Source organism: Plutella xylostella, chromosome 23, assembly GCF_932276165.1.
Source record: "Plutella xylostella chromosome 23, ilPluXylo3.1, whole genome shotgun sequence".
Classification (NCBI taxonomy): domain Eukaryota; kingdom Metazoa; phylum Arthropoda; class Insecta; order Lepidoptera; family Plutellidae; genus Plutella; species Plutella xylostella.
Window position 1 is genome coordinate 6,269,220 of NC_064003.1, and position 12,377 is coordinate 6,281,596.

General features: G+C 39.7%; 2 protein-coding genes across 2 annotated transcripts in view; one reads left to right on the top strand and one right to left on the bottom strand.

Annotated features, from left to right (window-relative positions):
- Window positions 1-1,048, bottom strand: part of LOC105382017 — a 68,921-nt gene extending 67,873 nt beyond the window's left edge. The window contains exon 1 of the mRNA XM_038113487.2: window positions 848-1,048. The gene's annotated coding sequence lies outside the window, so the exon portion shown is untranslated. The remainder of the gene's footprint in view (window positions 1-847) is intronic.
- A 5,055-nt stretch (window positions 1,049-6,103) lies between these two features.
- Window positions 6,104-11,095, top strand: LOC105387007 (phospholipase A1). The gene is made up of 3 exons (XM_038113763.2): window positions 6,104-6,249; window positions 8,226-8,422; window positions 8,501-11,095. The coding sequence occupies exons 2-3, from the start codon at window positions 8,278-8,280 to the stop codon at window positions 9,454-9,456; spliced, it is 1,101 nt and encodes a 366-aa protein (XP_037969691.2). The 5' UTR covers window positions 6,104-6,249; window positions 8,226-8,277; the 3' UTR covers window positions 9,457-11,095.
- Window positions 11,096-12,377: the final 1,282 nt, after the last annotated feature.

Below are 12,377 nucleotides of genomic sequence, written 5' to 3' on the forward strand. Positions count from 1 at the left end.
GGACCTGATTTTTATGTACTTTTGTCATTCCGAGGATATTGGGATTTCCTTTGCTTATTTTTGATTAAATTGATTGTGGTAGCATCCCCCTAGTCGCGGTTAGTCAGGTGCGGCTGCAAATACCTTCTGTAATGAAGTTATTCCAAAACGATTTCTGTAGATTTTACAGTTACAGTAACTGTTTTATTATATTCATAGGATAAGGAAGGTTCTAGATAGGCGCAGATATTTGCAACAGTTACGAAATTGGTTTGATAGAATATCCATTGGTAAAATGGAGTCCGGAAGATTTATTAACGGTGCCGCCATTACATTATTATCTCTTATTTCGGTTGCACAAGCATTTCAAACATTTCAGCACGGAATTCATGATAGGTAGTTACTTAAATTAGGTACTTTTTTAAGACACATCTTCAAATCTATCTTCAAATTAGATTTAGAGGCCCGGATATGGTTATGATAGATTCCGTCAAAAGTAACTGAAACCTTGCTTAATAACGTAAATAACCTTGGATAAAATTTTATTTCTAGAAGGCTTTTAGTTGTAATCCTTATTAATAACGTAACTGTAGCTGAAAAAGTACATAAACTAGGTACGATTTAGGTTTGTCTTAACATAACTTATTTTCTATAACTTACGAGACTCTCATTTAACCCCAACAGTTATGAAAATACATTCATTGATTGACTGGGGTAAAAATAGTCTTCATACTGATACTATATTTATGCCGCAACTCTATAAATGGCTTTAAAACTTTGTAAGCTCTAGGTTATAGTGTTAATAGTAGTAAGAGTCGTCGCTAAGGAATAACAAAGTAAATACAAGTTGAGGAGCGGAAAAACTTACGTGTTTGTCGTGTGAAGAGGAGGAGGTCAGGAGAGCCGGGCCGGAGGTTTGTTGTGCCGGCGGCGGCGGCGGCGGCGGTGGCGGAGCACTGAGGGTGCCGGGACGAGCGAGCGGGCGCGGCGGCGGGCGGCTACTGGCCGGGACCGCGCGCGCCGCGCCCCACAACCCCGCCACCCACACCCACACCCCGCAATCTTTACATTCACCAAATAATATCACATCAAAATTATTCCTAATGCCCAAATTGCAGAAGGTTTTTCTTATTCATTGCACACATGATGCGATTTATTTAGCCGCTAAACGCGGCGCGGCGCTGCGGGCTCCCCCGGCGGTAAAGGTTGAAGGTGATGTTGGTTTTCTGCTAAACTGTGTTTGTTGACGATCTTCAAGATTTATGCATGCAAATAATAAATAATTGTAGATGCTTCTTAGAGTAAGCATCTTGCGAGCATGTACCTGCGCCTTTTTATTATTTTCTCGTTGAGCAAGTAATATGTACGGGGGGCGTAATAATGTGTTCGCTAAGCGCGCAATGAAAGCGCTACCACTATAAATAATAGTGGGTACTTTCTAACGTACTTTATAACGAATGGGCGCATTTGCAGATTCTCTGAAATACAGGATAATGTAAACAATCATTTTCTTAGTAGTAGTCTCGATAATTATTTATTAATCGATTTCTTCTATTATTTGTGGGGGTGTAGTTCCTGTAATATTGCACACTCGAATGGAACCTTTGTGGATTTCTCCGTACTGTCTAAACTACGTTCCTAAACTTGACCGTTTCCTACCACTCCGGTGCGCTGCACAAACAAACACCTACGCGGTATCGCAAATCTAGGTTTTCTACATGTGCAGGTAATCGTCCAGGTTTCCTAAGGTTGTTTTCTTTTACCTTAAAAGGGATTGTACTGTTATGTCACAAAATATTTTAATTTTAAGAACTCATTGTTCACGTCGTGAGTGATCTGCATTTATCTACTTTGAGAGTAGCATCCGAATCCGAACAGTTCATGCGTACGTCTCATCGGGAAAACGCGGCTTAAGCCTACAAAAAGCCTATAGCATAATATAAGAGTATACCTAATTAAATATTGTGAATTTCCAAATGTCCAAAACAAAATTTGTTTAGGATGACCCCCTGAGTACATCCCCTTTCGGCTTAGTATACTACTTTTGCAATCCCCTGTGGTGAGGTAGAAGCTCCGAGGCTCCAGGAAGCGGCTATCAGGGAGGACCATCTCGAGAATAAAACGTCCAGAGCAGAGTTAAGCCGCGGAATGCGTACACCTACATGTGAACTTAGATCTCTTACGTCTTACGTAAATTGCGTCACGGCCGACCTTTTTAAAAGTATCTGTAATAAAATCGAAAATCAAATCTAACTTGTCGGATATCTAAGTATTCAAAGTCACCTGCAGAGGTAGATGCTTCTGACGACATCTCTGGTTATGATGATTGCGATTTGTGTTTTGGTACAGAATAAGTTTCAATACCTATTTTGTGTGAGTCTATTCAGTAGGGCACTACCGTAACTTTTCAGTATTATACAGGATTTTTTTATAGCAAAGAGTGCCACCAGGCCGGACCAATTTACGATGATCAAACACAATAGTCACATGCATAGATACCACTACAAATACCAAATACAACATACCATTAAAATGACTGAAAAAACATTGAACATAAAGTTTAATAATTACAAATCGTACACCGATATATCTCCAGAGGCGCTGTCGCCGATAGCGCGTGCGGGTTACATTGAACTTTCCATTTTTATCTCGAACAGTTATTACAACTCACGAGGCGCACCGACACCACTAACTTTTCGCATAAATAATGCAAGCGTAATCAGGAATACGCTCCGATAGCGCGCATCGAGCGTCCATGCCTCCGTATCGCCACCGGGATCGTAACAAACATTAAGATCCCCAACTTCGGTCTGGCATATCAAACACCCAAATCGAACGAGCGATTTAGCTTAAAAATAAATCGCCCACCAGAATGTTTAGTTTCTCTTTGAATACAGATATTGCGCCGTCCAATAAAGAATGTAAGTCAGATTTTCTGCATGCATTTGCTCTAACCTGGCTGAAATCGACGTGGGAATTTATGGATTTATGCAGAATATCTGGGCCTCAAGTCTGCTAATGAATGGCGGCTCAATGCTGTGTCGTCTGAATGGTTTTCCGACTTTAGGTATCTGTTTTCTCTTTGTTAGTGAGTCCCAGTAGTGCAATATGAAACACTTAATACTTATTACTGTTTATTAACGTTAGTTCTTTAAAAAAGTAGCAATAAATATTTCCTAAAACGCAGATAATGAATACCTACAGTGCGAAACCCATGCTGCCGACACACAACTGTGCCGCCATTCCTTAGCAGACTTGGGGCCCTGGTTCCATGCATTTTAATTAGCGAGCGTCCAGGTTGCTCCCTGCGAGTATTGTTCCTGCTCCGCTGCCGCGAGTGCCTGCGACGTTCCATTACTTCAGCAGGTTGATGGCAGGATTAAATTAAAGCTGGTGTCTTGTCCATTCCACGCCAAGTCCTGAAATTAGGTAAATGTTAAACCCGACCCGTGATGTAATAATTATAATTTTGTAACTTTGTGTACACACAAAGTTACAAAATTATAAACGTGATTTGTGCTTGTGACAAACACTACAGTGTTTGTCACAAGCACAAATCACGGTGGCGACATTAATAAAACACTTCCAGCTTTATTATTTTATCTGGGGGCACGGCAGTGCCCCCACCAAGTCCAGCAAAAAAGCGGCACGGCCCCCTGTAACTTCGTTGTGGATAAAACTAGAAGACTGAATTTTCACTAACCATGCAGGCATTGTAAAGACACGGTATATTTTAAATTTCATTCAATTTGAACCAGTAGTTTAAGAATTATAACGGGTCACAGTTTCTTAATTTGTTACTGACTCACTCACTCACCGATCATAAAAATTCTAAGGCACTTCTAACAGACCTAGAAGCTTCAAATTTGGAATATAAGTAGTGTTTGGTGTATGAATCAAGTAAAAACAAAAATATTTGGGGGCACGGTAGTGCCCCCACCAACTTGAGTAAAACTTTTCAATTTTGGTCCAGTTTTGCTTAAATAATTTCATAACCACATATCTGGGGGCACCGCAGTGCCCCCACCAAGTAAATATAGGCGCACGGTAGTGCCCCTGCCAAATCGAGCAAAAAATTCCCGTCATGCAAATTAAATCCGCAAAGGATGGATTACCTACCTACGGACAAAGCACATCAGGCTACCAGTGCTACCACTTATAGTAAAATGTTCTTAATGTACAATGAACTTTGTGTATTGGAAACTAAGGTTGAAATTTAATTAGGGAAATTTGATGCAGTACGAAGTATCAAAGTTACGTTTATTCATTACATACATTACGTAGCCAAAAATAAAGATTCTTGATTCTTATCCCAAGTTTGCGATTTATGTAGGTAGGTACCTACCAAAGTAAGTTAACGCACCTACGTACCTTGAAGGTACCGAAAAGAAAAAAAGTAGAACTGTCTACAAAGAACAAAAAGAAACGATCCCATCAAAAACAATACTTGTCAATAAAACCAAGTCTCGTAACTCAGTTGTTCTACGGTAAAAAGTTGTGAGATCCATGTAAGACCAAGACTTATCCACGCACGCATCTCAATTTTAAAAATCTTTAATGTTTTATATAAATATATATAAAACATTAAAGATTAACATTATATAGGTTATCGCACTAAATAATTTAATTAACACGCAATTTAATTCCATGCTATGGCCGAGTCAATATATTTATATAAAACATTAAAGATTTTTAAGATTGAGATGCGTGCGTGGATAACACTTGGTATTACATGGATCTCACAACTTTTTACCATAGAACAACTGAGTTACGAGACTTGGTTTTTTTGACAAGTATTGTTTTTGATGGGACCATTTTTATAGTAGGCACCAGAAGTTATAAGTAAGGTTAAAGTAATACGGTACCAAATTTGGAATAGATAGGACATAAGGAAGTTTATCAAATCTCCTCATCCATTACAAAAGCGCTGATAATCTTCAAACCGCTTATCTGATATTCATGAACCATGGCTAAGGACACTGGATAACATTACCTATAACCCTAACAAAAGAAAACGAATATCACTTCAGCCGTTTGGTATAGACAGATACACAAACACGTTAACCTTACAACACTCCTCTTTTTTCGTCGGGGGATAAACACCCCTCTTTTTTCCGACCGGGGGTTAAAAATACATATAATATTACGAAGATTAGTAGGTGCATGTGTGGATATGGACGTTGGACGTATAATAAAATAAACCCCGACGCAAGCAATAACACGGGGCCATGAGATGTGAATGAAGTGAGCCAGCGCGCCGGACACGCGTAGCCGCAGCCCGGCCACGGCCGCAGGGACCAACCGCCGCTGGACACACTCCGTTGAATGATATCACTAAAATGCCATGTCTTTATTTTCCTCGCATGATAAAGCTGTAAAGGTACGATTTGAAACGTCATAGCTACGTGCGTACCAATTTGGTACAGTTACAATCTAACATAGTGGTAAGTACGCATGTAGATATATGTTTGTTACTCTTTCGACTGCGATCGACTTGTAGGATGGGTTCTCATATTGGATGCGTCACTAATTTATTCGTTAAGACGTATACTGCAAAAAATTTGCAGTACAGTGCGGTGTGAACCCAGCCTTCCGCGCCCACATCGAACGCATTTTAAATGTATGTAACTGTGAGTAAGTCGCTGTGTCGCTACCACCTTTAGGCTGCATTCCCAGAAGGCGAACTGCTCACCCATCACTAGGCGCGCGTAACAAGCTGAGCTGAGCTAAGCGCAATACTTGCAAACTGTGAACACTCGGCAATCTTGGCCTACTAAACTGAGATTCGCTGTGTAATATAATATTTCTGTGGATACGCAGATGAAACTCAAGAGCAAGTTTGCCTACTGGGAACGCATCCTTAGAGTTTCTTCAATAATAAGATATTAGCTAATACTTAACATCTAAAGCAAACCAATAACAAGGACCATCATATACGTACCTACTAATCATATTAAAATGTATGATTTACTGTTTAACTGCCACTCTCAAGATCTCAATAAACATTAGCTCTACATTCTAATTATGTATAAGCAAATAGTTATTATCTCTGATGGCCTTAATGACTCGGATCACAAAATGTATCATTGTATGCATCTAAAATGTTAGTTCTCCTCAAGCTATCTTAAGATTCAATCGTCGTGTATATTTTTTATCAGACGTAGAGAAATATCTATTCTAGTTTATCGAGAAATATTAATAAAAAGAGTGCTTAGGTACCTATCTACATCTGTTAAACCATTTGCTTTATTCCGTAGAGTAATATATTAGGTGAGTAAGTTATTTATTTCTCCTTCATAAATTATATTTCAAACGATGAGAAATCCAAATTTGCTTAAAAACTGTAATATATGTCATAGGTTATTGGATTCCTACCTTACTATATTAAGGCCCTGTTTCACAATGTCTGGATAGTGGCTACCTGTAAGATAAAAGACATGCTGTCACTCTCTGATATTATATTTTTGACAGTGACAGCATGTATTTTATCTCACAGGTAGCCAGTAACCAGACATTGTGAAACAGCGCCTAAGAATATAAGAATAAAATACATAATATACACATTCACTCTTTCAACTTATTATCTTGCAAGTTAAATAAATTTCATGCCTAAAAAATACAAATAGGTTTCTAAGAATTATATTACGTAGAAGTTCGTTTATAAGCTAAGCAGTATCAGCGATTGCCACTTATTTAGATATTCGCTGAATGAAACTTTGCCTGACTAATGCTAGAAGGCGTTTCTCAAGGTTTGTTTAGGATATAAACCCGTAAACACTTTTTTAAGGACTTTATGATTTTCTGTGAAATTTGTAATATCTGTTAATTTTATAAATAGGTACATTCATAGCAATGAAAAAGTTTCAGTGACATAGCATGATAGCACCATAAATATTCAAAAACTTATTAAAAAAAAAGCATAATGACGCCGTCTGCAATATTCAAATAAATTTAACAGTGCATCATTATAATAATATTACCAACTAAAAACGTAAATTTTTGTGGGTTTGTTTGGTGTCAGCTTTTTGTGAGTGGAAAGTGTATGTAGAATTGTACCTAGATGTAGATATGTCCCAGGAATCTGGTTTTATCTCCTTTTTGGTTGAATCACTAGCGCGTTCATTGAATGGCGCTACTCAATTGTATGGCTAAAGGACAACGTTGAATGGGATATAGTATAGCAACTTCGTAATGTCTGGTTAGGGTGAACATGACCAGACAAGAGTAAAAAAAAGACTATGTTACAAAGCTCTTATCTCACAAATTAACTAAACAATAAAAATAAACGTACCTTGATATTGTTGTTCATAATTATCCAGTTTAGCCATATTTTTTTCATAGAAACTAGCTGCCGGCGGCGTAATAATAAATAAATCCATATTGTCACACTATTTTAACACAAATAACGCATTTTAAAGCTAATTTACCACCTGACTGATTTAAAGTTATCTACGCTAACTAGTTGGACGTTTTGTGACGCTTGTACAATCAACGTTCGGCCTAGTCATACAAATGAATAGCGCCATACAATGAACCCGCTAGTGATTCAACCAAAAAGGAGATTCAACCAGATGCCTGCGACAGATACATAATACGAAATTATTATAAAATATCGTGATGCTTGTATTAATACACTCACGGGCAATGAAAAGTTTCCACTGAGAAAATAACCAAATTACTCCTAAACGGAAAAAGCTAGCTTAATGACGCCTTCTGCAACATTGAAGTACATTTATCAGAGCATCAGGATATTAATAACTAAAAACTGTAGTATTTTGTTCAAATTCTAAATTAAATGTTTGAAAAAATTGGGGTCGTTTGGCGACGGCATTTTGTGAGTGGAACCTTTTCTTTGCTCGTGAGTGTAATAACAAATCAGTCAAAACAAAAGGGAAGCCGATGGGAATCGTATTGTATGGGACCTTCGCCACTGCTAAAGTATGTAGGTAGTTAGGCAGCAGGTTCCTTAGTCGGGCTCTCAGTGGTACATATTTAAGAGGGGCATTGACGAGAGTTCCAATGGTTAGGTATACTAACACACTCTGATGTGAAAATTGAGGTAGATATATTTTTTATGCGTAAAGCATGAATTAAATTACTAATGTAAGTAAGTATACAAAGTGTCACAGTCGGCAGTGTTAGCACACATGTGTAATGTACAATGGTTCAAATTTGCAATATCGAGCCTAAGTCTTGTACACCGTGCTCTAGATATCCCCACTAGCCTGTGATACCTTTCTCTGCAGCGTGCGGCCGCGGCTGCAGTGCCCGTGCGGAGGCGACAGGGTCGACAGTGGCATGGCACGCGCGCTCGCCGCCGCCGCGCTGCTGGCTCTCTGGCTGCCCCCCGCGGCCCCCGCGTCCCCCACCGCCCCCCCGCCTGCCTCCAGCCAGCCAGAACTGTCCTTCGCAGAAAACGTCTACGTCAAACTCTCAGGCGCATGTGAGTGACCTTCTACGCTCTTGCACTTCTAAATGCTAACTACTTACCCTTTCATTAACAAGGTAATTCACTTTGCAGGTCGCGCAATAGTCGACTTGCGTTACAGCTCGCAGAAAGATCAAGGTGAATTGGTCAAAAGCATGAAAATAGTGCAACTAGTCGGCTCCGAGTTGCGAACGTTTCCAATAGACAGTGCGTACAGGTCGCTGACCTCGACTTTGTCGTTCGACATCAGCAAGCAGACTAAAGTGATAATCCACGGGTTCAACGACAACGCGCAGTCGGAGGTGCCTCTGGAGCTGGCGCGCGCGTACGGAGAGAAGAACATGTTCAACGTGCTGTTAGTCGACGCCGAGGAGCTGCTGAACAAGTGGTACCCTCTGTCGGTGCACAACGCGCGCGCGGCGGCGCGGCGGCTCGCCAACCTGCTGGCCAACCTGGAGCAGCACGGGGCCGCCGCCGCCGACCTGCACCTGCTGGGGGTCAGCCTCGGCGCGCACGTGGCGGGCTGGGCCGGCAAGTACTTCCGCCTCTACAAGGGCCGCAAGCTCGGCCGCATCACCGGGCTCGACCCCGCCGGGCCCTGCTTCACGCACGCCTACAGCGACCAAAGACTGGACAGACACGACGCGGAGTACGTGGATGTGATACACTCGAATAGGCTTGTGCAAGGGGTGATTGAGCCGTTGGGTCACGCTGATTACTACTTGAACGGGGGCGGGCCGCACCAGCCGGGCTGCGCGGCGCCGAGCTGCAGCCACCTGCGGGCGGCGCAGGCCTACGCCGAGAGCGTGCGCTCGCCGCGCGCCTTCGTGGCCGTGCGCTGCGCCGACTGGCAGCACTTCCTCCACAACTCCTGCGGGACCGACTACTCCGTCATGGGCTACGGCTCCTCCTTCACGTCTAGAGGACAGTTTTATCTCAGAACTAACCCGGACCCTCCGTACGGCATGGGCATGAATGGGACTGTCTACAAAGACAAGGTGAAATCAACAACACAGAAATGGATGGAACAACTGAATCTAATAAAATAAGTCTTATTTTAGTCATTAAAGTGTAAATATAAAGATAAAATGAATCAAAATTATGTTCTTCCCGTATAATAAACTCGCTTATTATTAGCACATAATAAGCCATATTTTTTGTCACTAGATTAAATTTTGCCATAGTATTGTAAAAGTGTTACGTTTTTATTTACGGTCTGCAATAGATTATTAAACTTAGCGACAATTGAAATTACAAAATTCAATGTAACAGTGAATTACGTAGCGTTATAGAATTAGCTACTCGGTCCGTGACAATCAACCGCGGTGGCACATTTCCGACTAAACCATTTGTAATTTTGTAGTTAGCGGGACAAACTAGAGATTTATATTTTGTGATATAATAAAGTTATATTTATTTTTGTTAACTACCTATATACTTATGTTTGTACTCTCTAAATGTCACCGAGATGAGTGTTTATGCTAACGCAATGATTAAGTGAACATCAAGTACACCTGGCTTTAGCAGGTAAATAAATATTGCATTTATTCAAATGTTGTAGGTACATACATGTTGCAAAAAAGGATTAAGTGAGTAGAGTGTACAAGAGGTAGTTATACAAGTTTCTTATTCTGAATAAAGACTGTTTCACACTGTATGCGTGGAGTCTTGACGTGCGCAAAGAACAGTTAAAAAGTATGAAAATCCTGTCTCGTATCTTACGTATCATATTTTATACGTCACAGTCTTAGATTAACAATATACGAACAAGATGGTGTGTCACGTACAAAAACAAAGCAAAAATCTGTCCGCATTTTGTTTACTGCCAAACGGTTTTAAGTTCAACCTAACCACAACCATTTTACTAATGAATAAGGTCACAAATCTTCTAGCCGAACTAATCCAAAATAAGAGCTCAGTAGTAGAAGTGCCTGTTATTTGTCGTCTTGTGCACTGACACTCCATCTGGTTCGTTTATTGTTCTATCTAATATAATCTAAGCTTACAACTCTGCTGCGTGCGCATCTCCTGTGCATGCTTCTTAAAAAGGTAACCTATGGCAAAGTGTCACGTACCCATTTCAAATATCTGTGCAATACAAAAAGATATTTCCTATCTACTCAACATCGCGCATTTCAAAGGGACATACGAGTTCTGATATACTTATTAGAAAACTGCATAATATTCAAAATAAAGAAACTTGATCCTAATGTCTACGAAACTATACCTCCATGTTTATCTATCATGTACCCACTCCGATTTTGTCGCGCAATACATAGTCAATCTAACTGCACGGAGGGTAATGTACCGTTATTGCTAATGTCAATGTATTGACGCCTTTTTGGAAGGAAATGAACAATAAATCGCAGTAGGTAAGTATCTTATACTTACTTGTAAATCATTGAGGCCAATATTGCATCCATGCCATGTGTTTAAAAATGTATATTTTATTAGGTATATTTGTTTAAAAGTACCTATCACATTTATATTAAACCTTCACCCAGGGTTCTAGCTGAAAACCAGCGCTATGGTTTATCATAGCACCAAGCTGAGCTAGAACCCGTTTCTGCACCGGGAAGCAACACCCTTGCTCATTTTCCTTTACCTAAACCTTTTCATTATTTGTTTTATTATTTATTTTTGTGTTGTTTCCGTGTGTGTGTGTGAAATAAAATGTATTTTCTTTCTTTCTTCTTTCTTTCTAAATAATGCATATATGTAGAGTCTAAGGTATAACAGGAAGAAGAAATAAATAGTATAAATACACCCACTGATACTGATAACTATAATTAAATCTGCTCTTATTGCTAGAAACATAATTATTATACGTTGTTAGAGCTGCTTGGGAGACCTACTCCTACCAACCAACAATCCATCACGGTGACATATCCAAGCATATTTTGGTTCCCTTGATATTGTGTCGGTAGTAGATGGTAGCACAATAAAGAGTGCAATGTTGCCTTGACACTACATTTTCGTGCAGTCAGAGAAGGCCAGACTGCAACCAGCGAGCCAAACTAATTAGCCTGTAGGAAGGCACGGCTGATATTTGTAAGTAGCAATGTAAGTTATACATTCAAGTTTATTTATATACTTACTCGTTTGTGTCGTGTTTATTTTGGGATATGTTTAATTTTAACCCTGTTGTTCTCATTCCTAGAAATTTCACGGTACAATTCTACGAATGTAAGTAAACTATATTTTCCTGCGAGCTAGTATTTATTTTGTTTTTCACAAACTTAAAATAACTTGTTAAAGTATTTTAAACTCTTAGCCTAAACAATTATCTATCTCATACTATCTAAAAGAAAATGTGTTGGTTCTATGGAAGTTAAAACTGAGTGTACCAAATAATCATAAAGTACATTCATCCGTTAATAATAACTTGCTGAGGCTGACAGAAAATTGTCTGACTCTAGGATATTATTAAAGGTTATTATTACAACTCCCATATTTGCTTATCATCCCACACTTACCTGTATAAATATCATAATATTTCTATGGCTACATTTATTGCGCCAGTCAACCCAACTCCTATCAGCAAGGATTGAGTATATATTTTTTTTACGATTCGAAATGGTTTGAACAAGGAATAGGTCATAGACAGGTTATTTAAAGGACGTATTTATTCGCTAGACATTGTAGCTAAATTGTTGTAGATATTATTCGGGGCGGCCAACAGTCGTGTTGTTTAATGAGCGTGACATTTGAACAACTGATTTGTAGTAAGTTAGTTTGTTGTGCTAGTGTGTGGCTAGCTGTGTGGCTGTGGCTGTAGTGCGCTTGTGTTTCACTTTCAGTAAGTTCTACGTTCGTAGCTGGAACAGCTTTGCGTTGGTGGATGCGGATATTGGTGAAACAAATACAGCTTGTGTCATTGATTATGGGGTTTTTAAGAATATTGGAGTCTGAAGAGGTTGTTTTTCAAAGAGAAAGTGATTCACAGGTCGGTCAAAATTGCGCTTCCTGT